Here is a 24,596-nt window from a genome sequence, read left to right as displayed (position 1 = left end):
GTTATTTTATTCCAAAGATAAAAAGTACTATTTATATTACATACACTGGAAAATTTCATTACTATTGCTCAATTCTAAGGCAAATAACAGCAACAGCATCAATGGGATTAATATGTATTCACCGTGTGACTACATTTTATAATAAGAGGAAAACTGGAAATTCCCATACTTCAAAAGGCTACTATCTTGTTGAAAAACTGAAGCTGTAAAAATGACTTATCCTAATAAAGAGATCCTTGAAAATTCACCTGAGTAAAGGTGAATTTTCAGAGACCTCTCACTTTACTAGAGCCTAGTTTAACTACCTTAACAACTCATTAATACTAAATGAGAGGGCTCCTAAATGAAAACTGATGCCCATACCTGGGGTGTTTGAGAAACACTTAAAACAATCAAGATACCAACATACAAAAATTCCCATTTTCAGGAAAAAATTAATTCATTTTCTCTGCTCCCATTTATTTCATTACCTATCCCATCACCATTCTGCTGACATCACACAATTCCACAAAGAACAAACTGAGAGGAAAAACCATTCAAGCAACAAATGTTATCTCATAGTAGTATATCAGTAATACAGCCTGCATTCCAAAACAATGCTATATAAATTAATTTATTTTGTTCATGCTTCTATTGACACCTGTCTGCATAATAACTCAGTAATTGGTGTAACAGGAACTGCATACTGATCCATGAACTGGTGACTGATGCTTGGAAAATAATCTACTAGCAGGTTATTAGAAATTTTGCATGCTACCTTGAAACTTGCTCCATTTGTTTGGATGAACATCTCATCTGATGTTTCATGTAAAAGAAATCAAAATCCAACCTCCCAAATGCCAGGGCATCTGGCTGGATAAACTATATTGGAATACTTACCTAGAGCTGTAAAATCGGAACCAGATCTGAAGAGAGCTGAAGCTAGGAGCTGAAACTGTAAAAGAAAAATAGAAGCAAATTAGCCACCTTTCTCCACGTTGGAGAAAAATAACATATAATTTTGACCATTTATCAGCCACTGGATGTCTTTGTACATGTTGTTGCATAAGGCCAAAAAGCGGCAAGAACACCACATTTAGATTAAAGAATATGCTGACTTTTCTATTGGCCTGCTATTATCATTTTGCAAAATACTGGACCAAGGCAAGTCCTGGAATTATTTTATTTTTAAAATGTATTAAAGTACGTATTTATTAAGGAACAACAGGTCAACTGAAATGAAAAAGAAAATTGCTCATTTAGGAATCTATCACATATGGATAGATTGGTGTCCTGGACACAGTTAACTGAATTTTTAGTATATATGCATTCTCATTTCAAAACTAAATACATACTACTGTAAAACACCTGATCTCTTTGCTGTGTAAATCAAACTCGGAGAAAATAACCATGGTTATTATGTATAGGCCATTCCTAAATTACAACTTAGATTGGGATTTCACAATAGGCCATTCCTAAATTACAACTTAGATTGGGATTTCACAGTCATGTGTAATTATATTGTTATATAATTATAAAGGCTCATAGGGCTTTTTTATACTGAAATAATGTTATAAAGTTGATTAGGTTCCTAGGCTAGCCAATTAGTTAGTTTAAAACAGAAAATGTAACTGAACAATGATGAAACAAAATAAGAAAACTATTTCAATACCGGTAATTTAACAAATTGGTAAAAAATAAAATTTTAGAACTATTTACATTTATCTTGAATGAGGATGCTGGCAAATAGGCAAGTTAAAGGAAGGAATAAGAGTAGACAAATGGGTAGAATCTCAGTGGAGTAACTTGGCACTTTGCAAGGTCTGAGCGGTTTATACCACTGATTCCTCAGGGGTATTTTATACCTATGCTTGCAGACTTTAAAATTTCAGTTATCAATCCCACTGATATTTGTAAGCCCTGATTAATAGTCCTTTGAAGGTCAGAAATTGGACAAATATTCCAGAAGTAACTATCTAAGCACGAGTTAGGAAAAAAGGGGATAAAAGGAAGAGTTTAAAATATACAAAGTTCTTTACATATCCTGGGTATCAATCCTCTGTCAGATATATCTACTGCAAATATTATTTAGTCTGTAGCTTGCCTATTTTTTTTAATGTCCTTTAATGATTAGAAATTTTAATTTTTTTATAGTCCAATTTATCAACTATTATTTTTTTCTTTTATGATTAGTGCCTTTTGTGTCATGTCCAAGAAATCTTTGCCTATCTCAAGGTTGTGAAGATAATCTGTTTTCTTCTTGAAGCTTTACTCTTCTGGGTTTTATATTTAGATCCATAATCCATCTTAAGTTAATTTTTGTGTTAAGAGTGAGATAGGGGTTGAGATATACAGTTACTTAGCACCATCTACTAAAAAGACTTTCTTTTCCCCATTGGACTTGGCACCCTGGTCAAAAAATCATTTGACCGCATATATGTGGGTCTATTTCTGAACTCTATTCTGTTCTGTTGATCTATTTGTCTATCCTTAAGCCAGTACCACACTGCCTTGATTACTATGGCTTTATATAGAGTCCTGAAATCAGGTAGTATGAGACCTCCAACTTTTTTCTTTTTTCAAGACTATTTCCGCTAGTCCAGAAACAACAACAACAACAAAGAAACCCAAACTTGCCGGAATATATTGATAGAAACTATTAAATTAAAAACCAATTTGGGGAGAACGGGCATCTTCACAATTTTTAGTCTTTCAACCCATGAATGTGATTTATTTATTTATTTAGGTATTCTTTAATTTCAATAGACTTATTACTACATATTTGATCATTTTTTTATTATTAACAGTAAAGTTTTAAAACTTCATTTTCTAATTGTTCACTGCTAGTATAAAAATAATTGCTTTTTTTCCTATTGACCTTGTATTCTGTAACGTTACTAAATTCACTTATCTTAGTATATTGTATTGTAGATTGCATAAGGTTTTCTATGTACACAATAATGTCATCTACAAACACAAACAATTTTACTTCCTCTTTTCCAACTTACATACTGTTTATTTCTTTTTCTTATCTTATTGCACCAGCTAGGACCTCTGGCACAATGCTGAATAGACGTGCTGACAGCAGATATCCTTTCCTTGTCATAATCTTAGGGGAAAGGGGTTAGTGTTTTACAATTAAGTATAGTACTACCTGTATGCTTTTTCATAGATGCCCTTTATGAGATTTAGGATTTTTTTTTATTCCTAGTTTGCTAAGAATTTTTATCATGAATGGGTTTTGAATTCTGTCAAATGCTTTTCTTCACTTATTGAGATGATCTATGGTTCTTCTCCTCCATTCTGTCAATGTGATAAATTACACTGATTGATTTTCAAATGTTAAACCAACCTTGTATTCCTGGGATAAATCCCCACTTGGTCACTGTGCATTACCCTTTTTATATATTGCTGGATTCAATTAGCTAATATTTTCTTAAGAATTTTGCATCTACATTCACACGGGGTCTGTGTTTTCTTTGCTTGTAAAATGTCTCTTTTGGGTTTTTATATCAGAGTTAAGCTGCTTCATAAAAGGATTTAGAAAGTGGTTTATCTTCCTCTGATTTCTGAGAATCTATGTAGAATTGGTATTTTCTCTTTCCTAAATGGTTGACAGAATTTACTGATATAGCCATTCCTGCCTAGAGATTTCTCTGTTGAAAACTTTTCAATTACAAATTCAATCTGTCTGTAATTGATATGGAGTTCCTAAAGATTTTCTAATTCTTCTTGTGTCAGTTTTGGTAAGTTGTGTCTTTCAGGGAATTTGTCTATTTCATCAAGCTGCTGAATTTGTTGACAAAGTTGTTCATAATATCTCCTTATTACCCTTATAATATATGTAGGGTCTGTAATGATTTCCCCTTTTCATTTGTAATGTCGATAATTCACGTTTTCACTATTTTTTTCTTGATAAATCTTGCTAGGGGTTTACCAATTTTATTCACATTTTCAAAGAACCAACTTTTCACTTTTCCTATTGTTAGTTTCTTTTTTTTTTTTTTTTTTAGATTTTATTTATTCAGTTTTTTCCCCCCAAAGCCCCAGTAGATAGTTGTATGTCATAGGTTCACATCCTTCTAGTTGCTGTACGTGGGACTCGGCCTCACGTTGGACGGAGAAGTGGTGCCTCGGGGCGCTCCCGGGATCCGAACCCGGGCCGCCAGCATCAGAGCGCGCACACTTAACCGCTAAGCCACGGAGCCGGCCCATTCCTATTGTTAGTTTCTTATTTCACTAATTTCCTATCTTCTACTTACTTGAGGGTTAATTCAGCCCTCTTTTCTAACTTCTAAGGTGAAAGATAAACTTTATTGGCTCTACGTACAGAAGGATGGGGAGAAAACTGTTATTTTGGCAACTTGATGAAATAAGTGGAACTGATATGTACTGGCCTAGAATTTTAATAGGTACCAAGTAATAGCACACAATCTGAATAGAGCAAGACCTCTCCCCCAAAATCCAGACTTGAATATCCAACTATCACCTCAACATCTCAAGCTGGCTGTTTCACAGGCATCTCAAACTGAACAAATCCAAAATTAAACTCTTGATTCCAGTCAGCAGTCCCCACCCACTGCCACACACCAGCTCCATCCAGAGCCTTCTCATTTCAGTTGATAGTAACTCCATCTTTCTACTTTTTCAGGCCCAAAAACTTTGGAGTCATTTCTTTCTAACCCCACATCCAAGCCATCATAAAATTCTGTTGGTTTTATCTTTAAAATACATTGAGAATCTGATCTGTTTTACTTCTCACCATTTCTACTCCTACTACTTTAGTCAGAACTACAATCCCTTGCTTAGATTTCTACAACCTTCCTCAGAGGTCTCTCTGCCTCCATCCTTGCTCCCCTTTAGTCTATTCTCAATATAGTAGGCAAAGTGATCTAATTAAAACATAAAGGAGATCATATCATTCCTCTGCATGCACCATACTCTGAATTGGCTCTTTATTCATTCAGAGTAAAAGCCAAAGTCCCAATAATGACTTAAGAAGTCATTCACAATCTGTTCTCCCAATCTCTGCTTTACCTCTCTGACCTCATCTCCAACTACTCTCACTCTCCTTACCTCTACTCCAGCCACAATGGGCTCCTTGCTATTCTCCTAAACAAAGCCAGAATGTTCGCATCCTAGGGTCTTTGTTCTACCCCTCACTTTGCCAGAAATTATCTTTCCCAAATTATCTAGTTAGATCACTCCCTCATATCCTTCAAGTCTGTGCAAATCTCATTTCTAAATGAGGCCTATTATGATCATCCTATTTAATAGTGCAACTGTCTAATTCGCACCCCTTATACTTCTGATCTCCCTTTACCCTTTTTATCCCTTTTTAATTTTTCCATAATACTTATCAAATTCTAATGTACTATATAATTTGCTAATTTAACATGTTATTGTTTCCCTCCACTGGTATGTTAGTGCCTCCTGGACAGGGATGTTGTTGTGGTTCATTGATATGTCTCCTGTGCATACATGCCTGGCATATTGTAGGGACTCAACATACATCTGTTAAATGAATGACACCAGTACTCTGGAAGCTCACCAGAAGTATAATTAATACAAAATGTGCAATACTGGCTGAAAAACTTGTTTTTCTTATTCCTTCTCTATTATAGAATCCTCTCTGAAAATGGTAGAATTAATTTAAGCATTCTTTTCTTGGCTCTTTTCTATAAAAAAATATCATTTTCATAAGGTTTATTAGAAGCTCACCACCAATTGAGAACTCATGTTCTGGAGACTGGAGGAAAGCAAAGAACCATTATTGGGTATACAGTTGGTAGTACACCATCATTTCCCCAATAACAGGCACAGTGATGATCATCACCATGATAACCGCCCAAAAAAATAAAGAGAAAAATCTAAAAACCACTTTTAGTTGCTGATATAATCATTTAATATAGTGAAAATTTTGTAAAACATACATACAGAACAAAAACAAGCTACTACAGAAAATGAACAGCAGTAAGGCCTTTCTCAATAAGTGAAATGATTTCTTATAAGGAAAGTGAAGATCTATATGCCCCACTAACAAATATTTTAAGTATATATACTGCAAGTGTCACCAAGGGATTTGTTTTTTCCCTCAAAACAAAAACTGTTCACATATTTTTAAATTAAATAACCTTACAAACCAGTAATTCTCAATGTCAGGTGTGTTTTCGGTTTTCTGTTACATGTAACAAAGAGCAGACAGAGGAGAATCTTAGGGTGAAGGTATTGGTTTGAAAACGTTTCTAAAGTTTCTGAAGTGATGCTGACACACACATGCACAACACCATTTTTACCAACTTCTACTAGGGCTAAACAACTCTTGATAGTTGAAGCTTTTAAGAAATGGAATGGAAGTCTGTGGCATCCAAATCATAATTTGAGACTACAGAAAAGAGGAAAAAGAGAAATCCGCTACCAAAATTTTTTAAATGGTTCTGTTTGAACTTGAGATACCTCTCTGTCCTGGTTTTTCCCATTAGCTTAGCTTTAACAACAAACTGTCTGTTTTCAATGGCCTATTTGCAGCTCACACAGCTGAAATTATTTACTTTGCAATATTTTGTTTTGGTTTGGTTTTAAAAAACAAGAGAAAAATAATGTTCCCGGACTATAGCCATTTTAGATAGAGTATGGCAAAAACACAAGGAAATCTATTTATAACTCGCAAATGCATGGTCTAACAAAAGGAACATTAATGGACTCTTCACAACTATGTTCAGTTATAAGCCATAACAGATTAAACCAGACATATTCTGCTACATGGCAAAACTATGATAATTTCCCCTATTTCAAATAGTATTATGAATTGACTGAAGATTCAAGAAAGACAATTAACTGTCCTCCTTCAGGGGGTTCTATAGTGTGTTCTGCTGATTCTCTACCTATTGAAGGGTAACCAATACTGAGTAAGAGAAATAAGCCTTATTTTCACAGTAGGCAACTATGAAAGAGTATCTCTTTGTTTGGGTGCCAAGGACATGCAGGCTCTACTACTTGATAGTACGATGAACCTGGTACCTGAAAGTGATTTGACATTGAGTCTGAAACCTGTGTCAATGCTGAACAGAGAAAAGCACTGCTTGATGTTGCTATTAAAAAGCCAAAACAAAGCAACAGCTAACAGGGAAAAAGATGTAAGGGACAGAATTACATATAATTAGCACCAATTCTGTGAGCAGAGGTAAAATGGATTGCAGTTCAGATGTTACTAGATGAACTCTGAACAAGGACGTTGGCAAAAGGAAAAGTGACAAAAGGAATCTCAGAAATTAGTAGGAAGAGAGGCTATAAGACCATGAAACTCATTGTAGGTGTATTCACACACTGTGAATAAGCAAATATGCCCTAAGAATATCAAATATTCAGAGAGGATTGCTTCCATCCCATTTTAAGTAACCAAAAAACTGAAAAGTAATTATCTGTTACTAATTTCTCAAGCTTAGGGACTACTGGTGAATGAAGTTAGTAGCCTATAGTCAAACTGTACCGTTATGACATTAATAAAACTAAATATCAAGGCAGCAAGGATTCTACTCTAACCTCTTCATTTTTTCCTTACAAAAAAGTTTTTTGTCTTCACTTAGGGGATTATGGAGTATCAACAGAAAAGTTTATATTGAAGCATTATCTAACCCCTAAGTAAAGGAAGCATGGGACTAAAGAAGAAGTAAAAATTTCTATTTCCTTCCCAATACACAAAACTAATGTCTAAGTTGAAACTTTATACCCGAAAATCTTTTTCTGAATGGATCAACAATTTTTTGTGTGACTTGAATCTTATATTATCACATGAAAATGTGCCTATTTAATTTTTATTTCATCTGCTCTATACCATTTTTAAGATTATTAGTGTCATCATATTTTCCTTAAAATATCCAAGAGCAAAATCAGCAAATGTAAGTTATAAAGACATTTTATTTTAAAATGTTCAATTTCTGAAGTTTATTACCACCTTTACCTCTTTTGTTTCTTCTGGGTCTGAATGATCCACAGTTATATAAAGATCATTTTGTAAATATTTCAGAGCACTAAGGGGATCCATTTGGGCCTTTTCTTCAAACCTAGAAAAAGTAAATAAGAACAATAATTGTCTAGAGTTATGAGAAAACATCAGAAATGTCTTTCAGACCTGGAGTGGAATACTCTGTGTATGAGGAGATATTGTGGATATCTAAAAAACCTGCATTTGGGAATCCAGAAGTAAGAATGCTGCCATGTAGATAGTGTAGATGTGAAGTCTCTGGGGATGTAATGGCAATGCGAGGTGGTCACAGGCAGTTGTGGTGCTAGAGACTGGGTAACACCACTTCCTACCCCCGCTTAAAACTACAAGCTAAGACTAAATCAACTACAAAACATAGTGAATATGTCAAACACTTTACATAACAGAACTGCAAAAAAGCCAAATGTGTTTCATAAAAAACAAGCAGAGATAAAATAAAAATACCTGGTTAGCTTTGTGTAATATACTTTCCACTGGAGGTACTTAAGAGATAACTTTAGAAACAGAAATGAGTATAGTTTCTTTTAATGAGTATCATTAACACTGATTAGATATTTTTAATGAGACTATTTCCATGTCTTAGTAAATAACAACAACAAAAACAATTATAGCAACTACTTATCAAGCATTTGTTATGTGCTAGACCCTTATCAAGTATTTTACATATATCACTTCATTTATACTCACAATATATGTCGTCTATGACGACAGTAAGTTTTATCATCATTTTTTAAAAAAACAGATGAGAAACTGAGGCCCAGAGAACAAATTTGGCCAAGATAAGAGGTAGTAAGTGGCCAAAGTAGAATCAAACATAGGCCTATTTGATTCCAAAGCTGAAAAAGAGACAATGATTTCTCCTAATTCAAAAAAGTCTGTTTGGGGCTGGCCCGGTGGCGCAAGCGGTTAAGTGCGTGCGCTCCGCTGCAGCGGCCTGGGGTTCGCCGGTTCGGATCCCGGGCGCGCACCGACGCACTGCTTGGCAAGCCATGCTGTGGTGGCGTCCCATATAAAGTGGAGCAAGATGGGCACGGATGTTAGCCCAGGGCCAGTCTTCCTCGGCAAAAAAAAGAGGAGGTTGGCAGATGTTAGCACACGGCTGATCTCCTCACACACACACAAAAAAAGTCTGTTTGATGGAGGCTGGCCCCGTGGCATAGTGGTTAAATTTGGCACATCCTGCTTCAGTGGCCCGGCTGCACTGAAGGTTCAGATCCCAGGCTCAGACCTACACCACTCATCAGCCACATTGTGGCAACAACCCACATATAAAGTAGAGGAAGAATGGCACAGATGTTAGCTCAGGGCTAATCTTCCTCAAGAAAAAAAAAAAAAGGCTGTTTGGGACTATTTATCTATTTAAATAAGATAATGTCCTTTTGTTACAGCATAATTATATATGGATATTCTGATATATTGACCTTTCTGATAAATTGGTATGCTTTTCAAAATATTATACAGAGAAAAAGATAAGAAGACAGTTAATTTCATTTGGGAAAGGAAAATAGTGAAGAGCCTTTCACAAAGGTGTTCAGGCTGAGGGCATCAATAATTTCCCGTCTCTAGAGCTAATCTTAGTGACAGGGTACCTGTATTTCAGGCAGGGGCAAAGACTAGCAAAATATTACAGTTCTCTTGTACCAGACAGTACCCTGATTGTCAGCCAGCCTTACAACACTCAGACAAGAGTCCCTCAGGCAGAAGTCATGTGACTCTACCACGTCGTCCACAATGGATTAGATCAGAGTTTTGGCACCCGAGCCAAAAGCAATCATCTCGAGCTTGATTAGCAGTTTATAAAAGGGCCTGGCAAAATTAGATGTCTAATTTAATACGAAATTTGAATTAAAAAGGTAATTTTTATGTTCTACCCAATTCATAGAAACAAACTTCTATCTCTGCAATGTAGCAACATCCCTCAAACTCTTCAATTCATCTAAGAGTTGGTAGGAAAAAAGGTCTACATTTTTCAAATGCCCATTTTAGGACCTTTTATTGTCAGCTGGAATTAGTAGTAGACAAGATTCTCAAGATGCTCTAGCAGTCATCCTTCACTGCTCTCTTCTCTCAAACCCCTATCAAATCCATCAAGAAATTCTGTTAATGCAACCTTCAAAGTTTATCCAGAATCTTACTCTGCTTTCTTGATCTCTTTAATGGAGTGTCTCTTCCTCTACCTTCCCTCTACCTATCCTCAGATAATGCTCAACATCCCTCTACTCTTCTTACTCTCCCTGAGCAAGCTCCTTTTCCTTGTTGGTGACTCACAAATGTAATATTAGCCCAAGCCTTTCCTCAGAATGCTCACAGATGATCTCCAACACCTAAAGTGCAACAAACTGAACTCATCTTTCCCAACATATAAACCTGTTGTTTCTGAAGAATTCGCCATCTGAGTGAAAACAGCCACAATCTTTTACCCAGTACTTCTGGAAGAAAATGCAGCATGGGTTTTATTAAAAGATAAGTCTGAATGTGTCATTCCTCTACTTAAAATCTTTCAATGCTCCCCTTTCCCAGAGAGTAAAACCCAAAGGCCCTTCACAATCTGTCCCCTTCTTATCTCTTGGACCTCATCTCCTACCACAATCACTTCACTCATTCTACTTCTACCACACTGAACTCCTCAATTTATTCCTCAAATAATCCAGGCATATTTTTTACCTCAGAGCCTTGTCTATTACCTATCTGGAATACCTTTCCCCTTAAATATCTGCATGATTCATTCCCTCATGTTCTTTAGGTCTCTACTCAAATGTCATCTTTGCAGTGAGGTCTACCTTAATACTCTTATTTAAAATCATATCCCCAGCTAATGTACAAAAATGGTTCTTAACCTGTTTTCGTTTTTTCATAATACTTACTGTAACATATAAATTCCTTATTATGTTTATTGTTAGTCTCTCTGCATAACAATGGTAACTTGGGGCAGGAATTTTTGTTTGTTTCCTTCATTGACATATCCACAGAGCCTAGGACAATATCTGGCACATTGTAGGTGCTCAATAAATATTTCTTAAATAAATGAAGATAGTTTTATTGATGTTTATAAAGACCCTTAGGTGGTTGCTTTGGCCATTTTACACATGAGCAAACTGATCTCCAGAAAGATTAAGTTGAAGGCTTTGAATACCAATCCAAGGTCCAGATCTAGTACTTTTCCCAATAATAAGACATTAGCTATTAGAACTAAAGGCAAAAAGTATCACAATCAGAAGAGTATATGTTCCATATTTTTATGCTACTACTATCACTCTAATTAAAAATAATCTATACAAATGGATAGGGTCTTTAAACATTGTTAAATTCTCCTTCAAGGGCTTTTCTGTTTTAAGTTCTGGATGACCTAAGCATACTTCTTTACCCACAGTAGCAAATTTCAAAGGTTGATTATTTGCCCAGTCACATAAACTTGCTGCCTTTCAACTTCAGTCACTTTATTTCATGAATCATTCTCATAACACACAAGGTTTGCTTGAGTCTTTCATCATATATTTAAAAATTTAAATGATTTGTTACTGATTATTCTTTTATTCTTTATCTACTTTCATTCCTCATTTCATGCCTTTATTAGCACAAGTCACTAACAATGATGTTTGTACTTGAAACTTAAAACATGCCATAATACATATACTTCAAATTCCCATAAATTGTCATTTCACCTGCCAACTGATACATTTTTAAAGAAGAAAAACAAGTGCCAAAGATCAAAAAGAGTAATACTTCTCAGGATAGCTTGGCTGTGGGAAAATGAGTAATTTCACTTATTTTTGGAAGGAATGAAAATTAACTTTCTGTAGGGCAATTTATAATTCATTAATTCTACCACTATCCTACAGAATTTCTGGATACGGATACATACAGAGGTATATAATAATATTAACTACAGTATTATTCATAATAGCAAGTAAGCTGGAAACACTCTAAATATTCTAAAAAAGGAGACTAGTTAAGTAAATTCCACATAGAATAGAACACTACATAGCCATTATAATTATGATTTGTACTTTTATCTATTAACATGGTCAATGATGTTTGTAACACATCATTCATTGAAAGAAATCAGATTCAAAGTAATATGATCCTTATTTTTCAGTTAAACAAAAATCTATGTGTGCACACATAACTTGAAGGATATACACCAAAATATTAAGTTATTATTTCTGAATGGTGAGATGATGAGAGATTCAATTCTTTTGGTGGAAAGAGAGAACTCATGTTTTTTCTTTATTAATCATGCACTACTTTTTCAATTAAAAGCCAAAAGAAAGTGTTTAAAAGTGAGTTTCAATTCTTTATATATTGCACCAAACATCTCCTTTAATCTCTAATGAGCTTTTGGTCAGGAAATTTTTAAAAAGAGCTCAACTTAACATTCCAACTACCAGTTGTTATATCTTAAGTAGAAAAAGAACACTATAATTTCCCCAAATTTGTCTTATCCTTTTAAAAACAAAGTTTAACATTAAGTATTAAGGAATAAAATTTTAGCAATGTAAACATTTGTTGAAGGTACCTCAAGTTTAAATCTTGTTAATAAAACAGAATTTATCTCTTGCCATCTAGCCAATGTGAAGATTCAGACCCTTTCTCCTGTAGTTTCTATAGGAAACACACTGATTATTCACAATAATGCCAAAGTAACATAAGTAACTAACTTCTGTTGTTAACTTATCTCTCAAGCATAACTTGTGAAACCAGAGAAAGGAACAGTAAGTAAACATGATATGATAAAAAATCACAAATCTAATTTAAACTTACACAGAGATTATTATGTACTTATATTCTATATAAAATACATAAATATATATAATAAACACATAAACACATACATGTATGCATGTATGTGTATATACGTATACATGTATGCTTGTACGTGTGGGTGGGTGGTGGGAGGGTGGGGGGGCGTTAAATGGTGAACTCTGGAGTCAGAATACTCAGTATCAAATCCTGGCTCTGTTCACTTATGCTTGAGTGACCTTAAATGAGCTACATAACCCATTTAAAAACGCCTGCATTTCTTCTTTTATAAAATAGTGATAATAACAGTACCTATTCCATTGGCTTATTGTGATTATTAATATGCAGGATCTAGCACACAAAAATTGCTCAATAAATGGCAGCCATTATCATCATTAAAGGCTAACCTTCTCCTTCCAAGCTATAAATTTTTACCATCTAACACTATCAGTAACCAAAAGGACAAATATACTTTTCTACATTTTTTAGTAGCTTATCACCAGCTACAGCTAAAAGGCAAACATGACCCAGGAGACACATGTAAAAGTGATTACATGATTTTGCAATCAAATGACAAAGGTAATGATGTAAAACTATAATCATATTTGAAGTTGTATTATGCAACATCAAATTATAAAGATATTTAGTAAACTATATAATCATGTTCACTGTTAAGAGAGTTGTCAATAGGTCAGGCATCTGTCAATAATCTAGAACTGATGTAATTTGTAGTGGTTAGGCCTTGAGTTACTTGAAAGTAGGTTCATCACCTTCACAGAAATTTTTCCATTATTTTAACAGTTGCAAAATTTCATTGTTCTATATTTAGAAATTTTTAGCATCAATATCTATTTTCACTTTGTATCACCCTTTAAAAGAAGAAAGCAAAACTAAGGAGAATAACAGGGCACTTACAAAAGTCATGATCTTCACGGTATTCACACTGTCATGTCACTAAATTTCCAAAGACAAAGTCACATCTCCGAAGCTTGGGTAATACTAACAATAGCTGATAATATTAAATAAAAGTTTTCAGTGAATTATTTTTTATACCTGTGTTTTCTTATGAGGTACTTGCAATGCCTCAGTAAGTAATCTTTTGAAGGCCTACACAACTTCAGTGACCAGAAGTCATCTAATCTCATCTTTGGAGAGCAAGATTTTCCTGGATTCCCACCAAATAAATAATGAACCTGTAAGAAGACAAACCAGATTTTAAAAAATGCATGCATGCTCAAGAAACTAGAGAAGTCATAGTAAAATTTCTTCATTTTGGTAGTAGTGTATAACAGGTAACTTCCTTAGCCTTACTCATAAAAAAAATTAAAACATTATTGCATTTCTACCAAAGGCTTCTCTTGATTTTTCTCTGGTTTCCTTTCTACTTTTAAGTACTGTGGCTGCTTCCTTAAATTATATTTTATATTAAAATGAGTTGTATCGGGCTGGCCCCGTGGCTTAGCAGTTAAGTGCGCGCGCTCCGCTGCTGGCGGCCTGGGTTCGGATCCCGGGTGCGCACCGACGCACCGCTTCTCCGGCCATGCTGAGGCTGCGTCCCACATACAGCAACTAGAAGGATGTGCAACTATGACATACAACTATCTACTGGGGCTTTGGGGAAAAAATAAAATTATTTAAAATGAGTTGTATTACCACAACTATATTGACAATGGAAGACCTGAAACAAAAGCAATGATAGAAGCTAATCCAAGATATAGAGATTGCCTAGGGCAATGAATAATGGAGATTATCAAATTAATCAAGTGTTGATCATAATAACAAATGATACCTTTAAAAAAACTCTGACACACATGTTGAATCACTGAAGGTCAACAGTAACTAGAAACTTTTTAAGTTTTAAATTTAATTTAAGCACCTTAATTTTGCTTTAGCCTTAATGGCACATATGATTTGTGAAATAACTTTTAAAATACTATTCCGTTATTCAATTAATACCAAAAAAAGAAATGTAAAAGGAATGCAATATGATTTTACTATTATATTAATTACAGTTTTAGTGATATTCTGTACTTATATAAAGTGTTAAAGCATTTCCTAAAATTTTTAAAACATTTATATTCAATAGTGTTATACAATAGCAATATTATTTCTATCCTATAGATGGAAATTCATTTACCCTTTGATTTTGGAGACTCTAAGAGAAAGGGCTTTTATTCACTCCCATGGTATCTTTTACCTAAAGGTCTCAAATGACACCGAATTTAAATAATCATCTATGGCCTGAACAGAAAGAATACAGGTTCTGTCAGTAACTTACCATATAATCTGAGCCTAATCACCAAACTACGTGTCAAGTTTAAGGGAGAAATAGTTAAAGAAACCATTCTTAACACTGAGTGACACTAAAACTTCAGAATGTAGGACTATTTTCACAAGGCTGATGAAAAACATGTCACACAAACACAGGAAAAATAAAGATATATTTTAGATATATAATAAAAGACTTCTTATTCAATGGAAAAATCTAAAATCAGGAAGTTATAAATACCTTTTCATAACATAGGACAAGGTACCCAAACACTGAAAACTATACATTTTTACTTGGATGTTCATATTGTAGAAACACTAGGCCAATATATCTGATCTATGCAGCTAAGAGCAGCCACCGACCATTTTCAAAAGAGGAAAAGTACTTGGAATTATAGACTACGCAAAAATGTTTATTCTCTTAAGGAATTTTAGGGAAAAATGAGATTGAATGCTACATATTCTATTGAATGTTTGCTATGTATTATAACTTTTTATTCAAATCCACTTAATAATAAGAAACATATTCTGGGATTCTTTCAGATTATAGGTCATGGAAAGTTTACAGGTCAATGTAGTTAGGATACCTTGTGTAACTCATCATATACAAGCTGATGGGCAAATCGTGGACATGGTTCTTCCTCCTGAAGACTTTTACTTGGATTATCCTTTGCAGCCTGATCATTCTTATAGACACAAGACCTGCAAGATATTGCTTTTAAGGCATTCTCTCCTAGAAAATTAGCAGCACACATAATGTTAATGCAACTGTAGCAAGCAAATTAATTGCATGTCTAATTACCAACCAAAAAATTACAAATTTGTTCACATCAAATCTTAAAGTTCTAGTCACTCTCATAAAATAATCTGAATTTGTTAAAATTGAGCTGAGTTCTTTTAATGCCTATCAAAAACCTCACATAAGAACAACCTACTTCGTGTTATGAAACAGAAATAGCATATATGAAGGCTTGAAACCAGGAGCCAACTTGCTTTAACTATATTCAGTTAGTTGTCTGTTCGCAAAAGTAGTTAGATAATGCATTACTAAAGCCTACCCCACAGATGACACGTCTGAAGCTTGGGCCACGGTAACGGCTAATGGGTGCTTAAGTTTTTCAGGAACTGAGAGTAGACTCCTTGTCCAGTTGAGGCCGGTTAAGACCACTGACTCATCAACTGGACCTGCGTGGAGGACTGATAGGTGACCCTTTGATGTCAGGGGGCCGAAAACTCCACCCTCAGTTCATGCTAATGCTCACCATTTTGTGAACATGTGTCCTATGAAGAGCCATGAAGCTTGACTATGCTTGCACGGATCATCAATTACCACACTTCTTCTTACCTGCAATCATCTATTCCCCCACTTAAAATCACCTTGCCCCTCTATCCAATAAATATCCCTCCCCATTTTCAGGGAGGCTCATTTGAGATTTGTTCTCCTGTATCTTTGCTTGGCTGCCTTGTGAATAAACCCTTTCTCTGCTGCAAAGTCATCACCTTGGTGATTGGCACATTGTGTGGTGGGCAAAATGAACCTGGTTCAGTAAGACCAAAGGTTGAAAGAGATGATATCCTATCTATTCACAATTAAAAAAAAAAAAAATCACAGTAGATTGTTTTCCTTTTTACTGTAAATAAATGTCCTATTTAGAAAATAATAAATTCCTTAGATGCTGAGCACCACCCTCTATTACTGAATGGAGGAAGTTCTCTAAAAGTGCTTCTGTTCTGTAGAATATTCACTTATGAAGTAATCACAGAATGTTAGAGGCTGGATCCTCTAGGCCGGTGTTTTCCAAAGCAAAATGTGCACCAGTTCTGTGAGATGCTCTTTGACAAGAGGAGCCCGGTTTGAAAATCTAAATAAGAATGCCCCCCATCCTTACCTAGTCAAACCACTTTGTTTTATAAAAACTAAGACATGGAAACACTAAAAAAAATATTGTTCTCAGGTTCACACATCTACTTGGTAGCAAAACCTAGACTAAAATACAATTCTTTTGACTACTAGACCAGGAACCATCCACTAATTGAACAATTCACAGGTAAAAATCCATTCACTAAATGTCACTGTATACATAATGACTTTTCTCCCCAGTACTGAAACTTACATGTATGACATCACAAATTAACATAAGCCTTCCATTTCTCTCTTTTGAATAAACCAACAACTTCAAATAAATGTGACATTGGGATTGCAGCACAGACAAGAGCTCCTTACCAACTATTCCTCACAATGTCATAAATCCAGAATGAATTTCTGACATTCTCTTCCCTCTTTTCCTTGTCTTTGCTGAGTCCAGATAAGACATGTATTTCATTCAGTTCTGGATCAATGGTTGCTCTCTGTGTGAATCCTGTCATTGGAACTAGAAATTGAAAGAGAAAATAAGATGACAATATCCACATGAGATAACAGATTAGCACTACTCTATAAAAGACTACACATCCTTACCCTGCCTTATCTGTGTCCACAGCAGTTATCTTCTAACATACTACATAACTTTTATATCAAACAATGAACAATTGTTTTATTGTCTTCTCTCCACTCTAGAATATAAGTTCTACAAAGGCAGAGATTGTTTGGTTCACTATTTTGTTCCCAGTGCCTAAAACACTGCCTGACATATAATGGTTATGCAATTATTTGTTGAAAGAATAATGAATGCTAATTACCAGAATACAGCTAGAAGGAGGAAAGAGGTAGAAAGAGTTATGCAATGTGATTATTCTTATTGAGGGAAAGGGCAATGCTTTAATTAACTGATATATTATCTGGGTCAGCTCTAATTTAAAAGCAGAGATAAAATATTCAGATCTTGACCTGGAAAAACAAAAATCTGACAAAAAGTAAAACACAGATTTGTTTAATAAGGTCAGAGTCATTTAAAATACCTGTTCATGACATACAATGAAATGACACAATTTTCAAGAAAAAAAATAAAACATCTTGGGGTATAATATGCCATTTTGTTTTCCTGAGGGGCTCAAATTCCCCAGTTAATAATGTTTTATTTTTCTAAGAAATCCATTAAATGAGTGATGGTCATTCTGCATTACTGAATAATTTTTAAAAGATGATATGGCAAATGCAAATTTTTCTCATCATTGTTATTTGAAAATATCAGTTGAAATATAATTTTATGATTCACAACATAATTGCCATGGATCTAAAACAATGTCATTGTTTCAACACCACATTTCTTTTAATACGTGAACAATTATCATATGTTCAAAAAGCTAAACAAACATCAGATTGAAATAAAATATTTCAACCAATCCAGAATACAATGGCAGGAGATGTTAGCCACACTCATCTTCACTTGTCTTTATCTACATTATTTATTATCATTATTTTGCTGAGGAAGATTTGCCCTGAGGTAATATCTGTTGCCAATCTTCCTCTTTTTCTGCTTGAGGAAGATTAGCCCTGAGCTAACATCTTTGCCAATCTTCCTCTACTTTGTATGTGGGTCATAGCCGCAGTATGACTGATGAGTGGTGTAGGTCCACACCCAGGATCCGAACCCATGAACCCCAGCCGCCAAAGCAGAGTGTACCAATCTTAACCACTACGTCGTGGGGCTGGCCCCAGTCTTTATCTATGTAAGCAGGGCCAAATAATCCAGTATTTATTTTTTCCTAGCTTACCTTAAATTTATTTGTCCTTTTACATTCCTATTCAATAAACTTGTTTGGGATATTTTAGAGACTATCCAAATGCATTCCACAGTAGCATATTAAAGAATTATACGCACACACAGACAACACAATACATAATTTGTATGCATCCATACACAAATATATTTCTACATACATATATATCGACCTAATCTTAATAATAACCTCAATCCTTGTGTCATAGTCTTTAGTGGTTATGTAAAGTCTGGTATTTTCTTAATAAGGCATGGTAAACTTTCAAAAGCCCCAAGGTTCTGACCTCTGTTCCTCAGATAACCTTGGAAGAAAGATAAAACTGTAAAGAAATGAAATCACTTTCATTAGTGGTGAAAGTGGAGGACATAACCACCTAAATTTACTGTACTTAAATTTCTTCATCCCATTTTGTCTTAATACTGAGCCTTTGAATAAGAATTCTATAACATGGGTTGGCAAACTATGGCTTGATCTGGCCCACCTAGGGTCAAATCAAGCCTTGTCCATTCATTTACATTTTGTCTGTGGTTGTTTTCACCCTAAAACAGCAAGGCTGAGTAGTTGCAACAGCAAATTTATGGCCTGCAAAACTGAAAATACTTACATTTGGCTCTTCAAAGAAAAAGTTTGCTGACTCCTGTTCTATAATCTTTTAAAACGCATATATCAGAGATGGATGACTTATTATAAACTAACACAACAACCCTCTTACGTTAAATAAGGACCCACTGAAGAAATGGAAATGTTTGGGTGGAATGAAAATCAGCGAAGATGGAAAGAAATTTTGAATTCTATAAAAAGGGGGGTGGAGTCATCAAAGAGAGGAGACTAAAGGAGTATTGGGCTGGTGGAGGCCTGTAAGAATGTGGAAAAATGTAAGACCAAACTTCACATGCTTTTTTCCCCCCATATTGTCACATTTTGCCTAGAAGCAGCTTAGTAGCAGAAGAGAAAAATGACAACGGTTGCTTCTCAAAAAGAGAAGCAGTGGGCGGTTTACAATACTCAGGGAGGTAAGACTAGAACGTTTATAAAATTTGTACCATAAGGTATTATAAAAAATTACTTTGACTACAAAGCATACTAGAAACTATATACTTCCTATTTCTTTGATCTTTCATATCCAATATGTCTTTTACTCTGCATAATATTGATTTTGCCTCCCAGGTATAATTCAAATCTATCATTGGCTTTTTCAACAGCTTTACAGAGATATAATTCACATATCATACAATTCACCCACTTAAAGTGTACTGTTTAGTGTTTTCTAGTATATTCACTGTAAAACCACCATCACAATCTAATTTTAGAACATTGTCATTACTCCAGAAAGAAACCCTGTACCCATTAGCAGACACTCCCCATACCTCCCTTCAAATCTTGCCATGGGGTGGCTGCATCATTTGACACTGTCCACCAACAATTTAAGAAGGTTCTAATTTCTCTACATCCTTATCACACTTGCTATTGTCCATCTTTTTTATTATAGCCATCTTAGTGGGTATGAAGTGGTATCTCATTGTGGTTTTGATTTGCATTTCTTGAAAGACTAATGATGTTAAATACCTCTTCATGTACTTTACGGGCCATTTGCATATCTTTGGAGAAATGTCTATTCAAATCCTTTGCCTATTTTTATTCTGGGTTATTTCTTTCTTTATTATTGAGTTTTAAGAGTTCTTTATATACTCTGGACACAAATCCCTTATCAGATATATGATTTGCAAAATTTTCTCCCATTCTGTGGGTTGTCTTTACATTTTCTTGTATCCTTTGAGGCACAAAGGTTTCTCATTTTGATGGAGTCCAATTTATCTATTTTTTCTTTTGTCATTTGTGCTCTAGTATTGATTTTGTGCTAGCTAGAGTTTGACATGGTAACTCATCCTAAGGCATAGCCAATTAATATGCTAAGTGCCTAAACCAAGACATTGTTCTTCAAAGCAAATAAAGAAAAACTGCAGCCAAATGAAGATATTAAACCACTGGGTTCATATTGGTTTCACATTCTCAAGTGATTTCACATCAATAAACCTTTAATCTTTACAAATGCTAATAAAATTCTGTAGGGTGTGAAAGAAATGGTTAATTGTCTTGAGAGAAGGCTCTTTTTTTTTGTAACCACATTAGCATCAAAGCTCTTAAAATATTTTTGTAACGTTATCTCTATTTATAAGATATAAGTAATTTCCAACTTACAAACATCCGTTTGGAGTTACCTTGCTTATAATACAGAAATCAGATCTGTGTGTTCAACAGGTTTTTGAAAGCCAGCCTAGGAACTTAAATACCAGTAAGCATTGGAAACGAAAGGGAATGAAAGTAGAAAATCTTGTTTTAGTCTAGACTTTCCCAATTAACTATGTGATTTCATGCAAGAAACTTTTTTGGATCTCAGTTTTCTCATCTAAAAATTGAAAACAGAGCTAGATAATGTATTGGGTCTTTGTAAAGTTGAAATTTCTGTTGTTAAGGTAAGACTCAGGAGGCTGATAATAGTGATAGGCTAAAACTTTTAGTAATATTAAACTCGTATTAGCGTGCAGCCTGGATAGGCAAAGTGAGAGCCTCTTGAGATACACAGATCAATTCGAGGCTGTTATGATTGTAACGGAGTGAACTGGAAGAAGGTAGTAAGGAAATATCAATAAAGAAGCATTATTTCCACAAAATGGATATCATCAGCATGAGAAGGGTAGATGTTGTCATAAACACGAGAAATCTCTAGACTGACAGACACCAAGCTTGGAGCAGAACCTTGTGAAAAGAGTAAAAATGTTTCACTGAATTATTTTGAAGGTATCCAAATATTTTACTCTAAGAATACTCAAAGGTGAAATCTCTCAAGGACAAAATTTCTATTAATCTTTAAGTTTACAGACTCTTACAAACATAATTTTTATTGCATACTAAAGACAGGAAAAATGTTTATATAGAAAATATATGTTTGTACGTGAACAGAAAAGATATGAAAGAACATTAAACCAAACTATAAATAATAGTTATGGCAGGGAGGAAACTTCTATTTTCTATTATATAATATGAATTTTTTCAATATAGATTGCTTTTATAGCTATAAGAAAAGAAAAATCTCAACCAAAATACAGAAAAAACATATCTGGGTATAAATACTGGAGACTTTTATTAATAAGTGAAAAATTCCCACATCCTTCCAAATTTCTCATGAACAAAATTTTACATTAATACTTAGAATGCTGTTATTTAGATGGAAAGGAAATTCAGGCTTCAAAAGAGAGTTTTCCTGGCACTAAAAAAAAATGTTTTTAAACCATTTTGCTAGCATGATAGTTACAAAACTAAAACTAGGTATTACTTTATAAGAATTAAAGTATTTTAGATTTTTTTCCCTAGAAAATGAAAACTTAGATCTGAGGAGTTCCTAAAGATCAGGGGGTTAATTCAACTTACACTGAATGTATCTATGTTAATGGCCTTTTGCCTAAGTTTTACAAATTGCACTTAGGCTTAATTCCTACTTCTACTCCATTCCACACACAGTAACAATTCAAAAAACATTTCAATAGAAAACCAATGAAAATAAAGTTTTCCATATCTACCTTCGAAAGCAGTTTAGATTTCTCTAAGAAACTACTAAAAATGTCCATTTCTATAATATTCTAAATCTAATTTCTGTTACCTCCTTTGTAAACAGAAGGAAAAAAATCCCTATTTTTCATTGGAAATGGAGATTTTACACATTCTTATTAAAGAAATTAAAATGTAAAAAATTATATATGTGTATGTGTGTATATATACATTTATATAAAATTATGATCTAGTACCAGTAGGTATTTTAGACTCTTGATTTTTTACTACTAACAGAAGCTGCTTATGAAATCTAAAGGTAGGGCCTTTTGGCTTCAGATAGCAAACTAAACACTAACTACATTATCTCTGTTTCCCATCACCCCACTGAACTGGCAGAAAAGATATTCCAGTAAAAACAAAACAAAAAAAAGCGCTAGAAAAGAAGAAAGTATATCATCAAGAGATAAGAAATTTTGAGAAATCTTGAAAGACAGCAGTTGGGTTTATGCTGAGAGAGAAATCATTCGCAAGAAAAAGAGAGCCCAACTCACCAGAGATAAAAGATGGAAAACTTCCAAATAAGACATCAAATACAAAAAGCAGGAGGGGGACTCCTGTGGAGAGCTTCTAATAAGGACAAAGGGGCCTGAATAAGAAGGAGAGCAGAGCTTAAAGTAACTCCAAATCTTCACAACAGACATTAGGGAAAGATGGGGGAGGAGACAAGGGAGATTTGCTTTAATAATCTTCTATGTCCCAAGCTGCCTGTCTATTCTCAGTTGATGTATTCTATAAGAAAACCCAGGGGACACTAGGAGCCATGCATTTATACAAAACCCCTGGTAAGTGTTTTATCTAAGGGAGAAGCCTAATGGGAAAATAGACCTATACATAGGAAACCACTGTCAGTTACCTTTCTTAACTGATGTAGTCCTTTATTCATAAATTTTAATGTTTAGACAGGAATCATAAGACATATGAGAAAAAAATCAACAGTGTAAAGAGAGGGACCTTGATGAACAAATACCACAAGTGGAAAACAGAAATCACAGAAAGGAACAGAACTTAGAAAAAAACCAAAAACTCATTATCCTTGTAGAGTGTAAAGAGCATATTACATGTATGGAAACAAGAACAAGCTTCCATAAAAAGCAGCAGAGAATATGAAAAGATATTAAAAAGCAAAACTATGATTTAAAAAAATTAAATGATATAATGAAAACAAAATGGGCATAGTTAAAAACAAAGTCAGCGGTCTCAAGATAAAATTGATAAATTATCAGAATATATACAAAGATATAGAAATTATATGATAGAAAAGTTAAGGGTCACAGACGATAAAGCCATTGAAGTAAAAAATCTGTCTGAAGAACACTAGAAGGAGAGGTGAAATAATGTAGAAGGAAAACGTAATTAAAGAAAATTTCCCTGAACAGAAGAAACAAGTGGGTGTCCTATTTGAAAGAGTCCTGGGTACTAAGCATGTTTTATTAAAAAAAGATCATATCATATATCTCTTCATGAAACTTCAAAACTCCAGGAATCAAAGAAAAATTCTAAAAGATTCTAGACAGGGAAAAAGCAGGTTATTACACACAGAAGAATAAGTATCAAACTAACATTACACCTTTTATCAGTAACAATGAATGCTAGAATACAATGGAGTAATAACTTCAAAACTCTGAGGAATATAAAAGATACGGAACTAAAATTCTATTTCCAGTTAAACTAGCAATCCCAACAATGAGGGCAAAATAAAGGAATTTTTGGATCAGCAGAAATATGAAAGTTCATATTGATGGCTGCTTATGAAAAAATTCTTTGAGGAGCTATTCCAACAAAACAAAAAAGGAATCCAAGGAAAAGAATGACATGAGATAAAAGAAAGAGTGGCAGTGATACATGACACAGGAAAAGAAAACGAAGCTTGAAAGAAAATAAAGAATCATTAGATCTTGAGCCTTGTATAAGACATTTTGGAATGAAAAAGTTTTAATAATGTAGAATATTTTCTTCCGTGTAAGTCCAATCACAATAGCTGAATTTATATGGTGCCCCAGTCCCCCTCGCCCATCATGTTTTTATTGCTTAGAATTTTTATTGCTTAGAATTTTGGTCCTAGTGTTTTTCTTCAGGCAACACTAAATTTTCTCAATATAATTTGATCACCATTTATCACATACTTATAACATCTCCTAGATCTATTTCTCATTGAGTCATGATTCCAAATGGGTTTCCAATATGGGTCTTCATATGGCAAACTTTCTGAGGCAAATATACCTGAAAATATTTTATTTCACTCTCACATACAAAGTTAGAAGGATATAAATTTCTTGGTTCAAAGTCATTTTCCTTGAGTAGTTTTTAATTTTACTATTTTCTTCCATTCGTTATT

General features: G+C 34.2%; 1 protein-coding gene across 6 annotated transcripts in view; it reads right to left on the bottom strand.

The window, feature by feature from the left end:
• The window catches only part of MKLN1 (muskelin 1), a 311,196-nt gene that overhangs the window by 8,007 nt on the left and 278,593 nt on the right, over window positions 1–24,596 (bottom strand). For all 6 annotated transcript variants that reach the window (XM_087430799.1, XM_004430757.3, XM_004430756.3 and 3 more), the window contains 5 exons: window positions 17,217–17,364; window positions 15,580–15,694; window positions 13,778–13,917; window positions 7,940–8,042; window positions 880–934 (listed from right to left, as the gene is read on the bottom strand). In XM_087430799.1, coding sequence (XP_087286925.1) covers window positions 880–934; window positions 7,940–8,042; window positions 13,778–13,917; window positions 15,580–15,694; window positions 17,217–17,364 — 561 coding nt within the window. The remainder of the gene's footprint in view (window positions 1–879; window positions 935–7,939; window positions 8,043–13,777; window positions 13,918–15,579; window positions 15,695–17,216; window positions 17,365–24,596) is intronic.

Source organism: Ceratotherium simum, chromosome 1, assembly GCF_057802395.1.
Source record: "Ceratotherium simum simum isolate JZ-2026a chromosome 1, ASM5780239v1, whole genome shotgun sequence".
Lineage (NCBI taxonomy): Eukaryota > Metazoa > Chordata > Mammalia > Perissodactyla > Rhinocerotidae > Ceratotherium > Ceratotherium simum.
The sequence above is the reverse complement of the archived record's forward strand: the minus strand, read 5'-3'. Positions and strand labels throughout refer to the sequence as shown.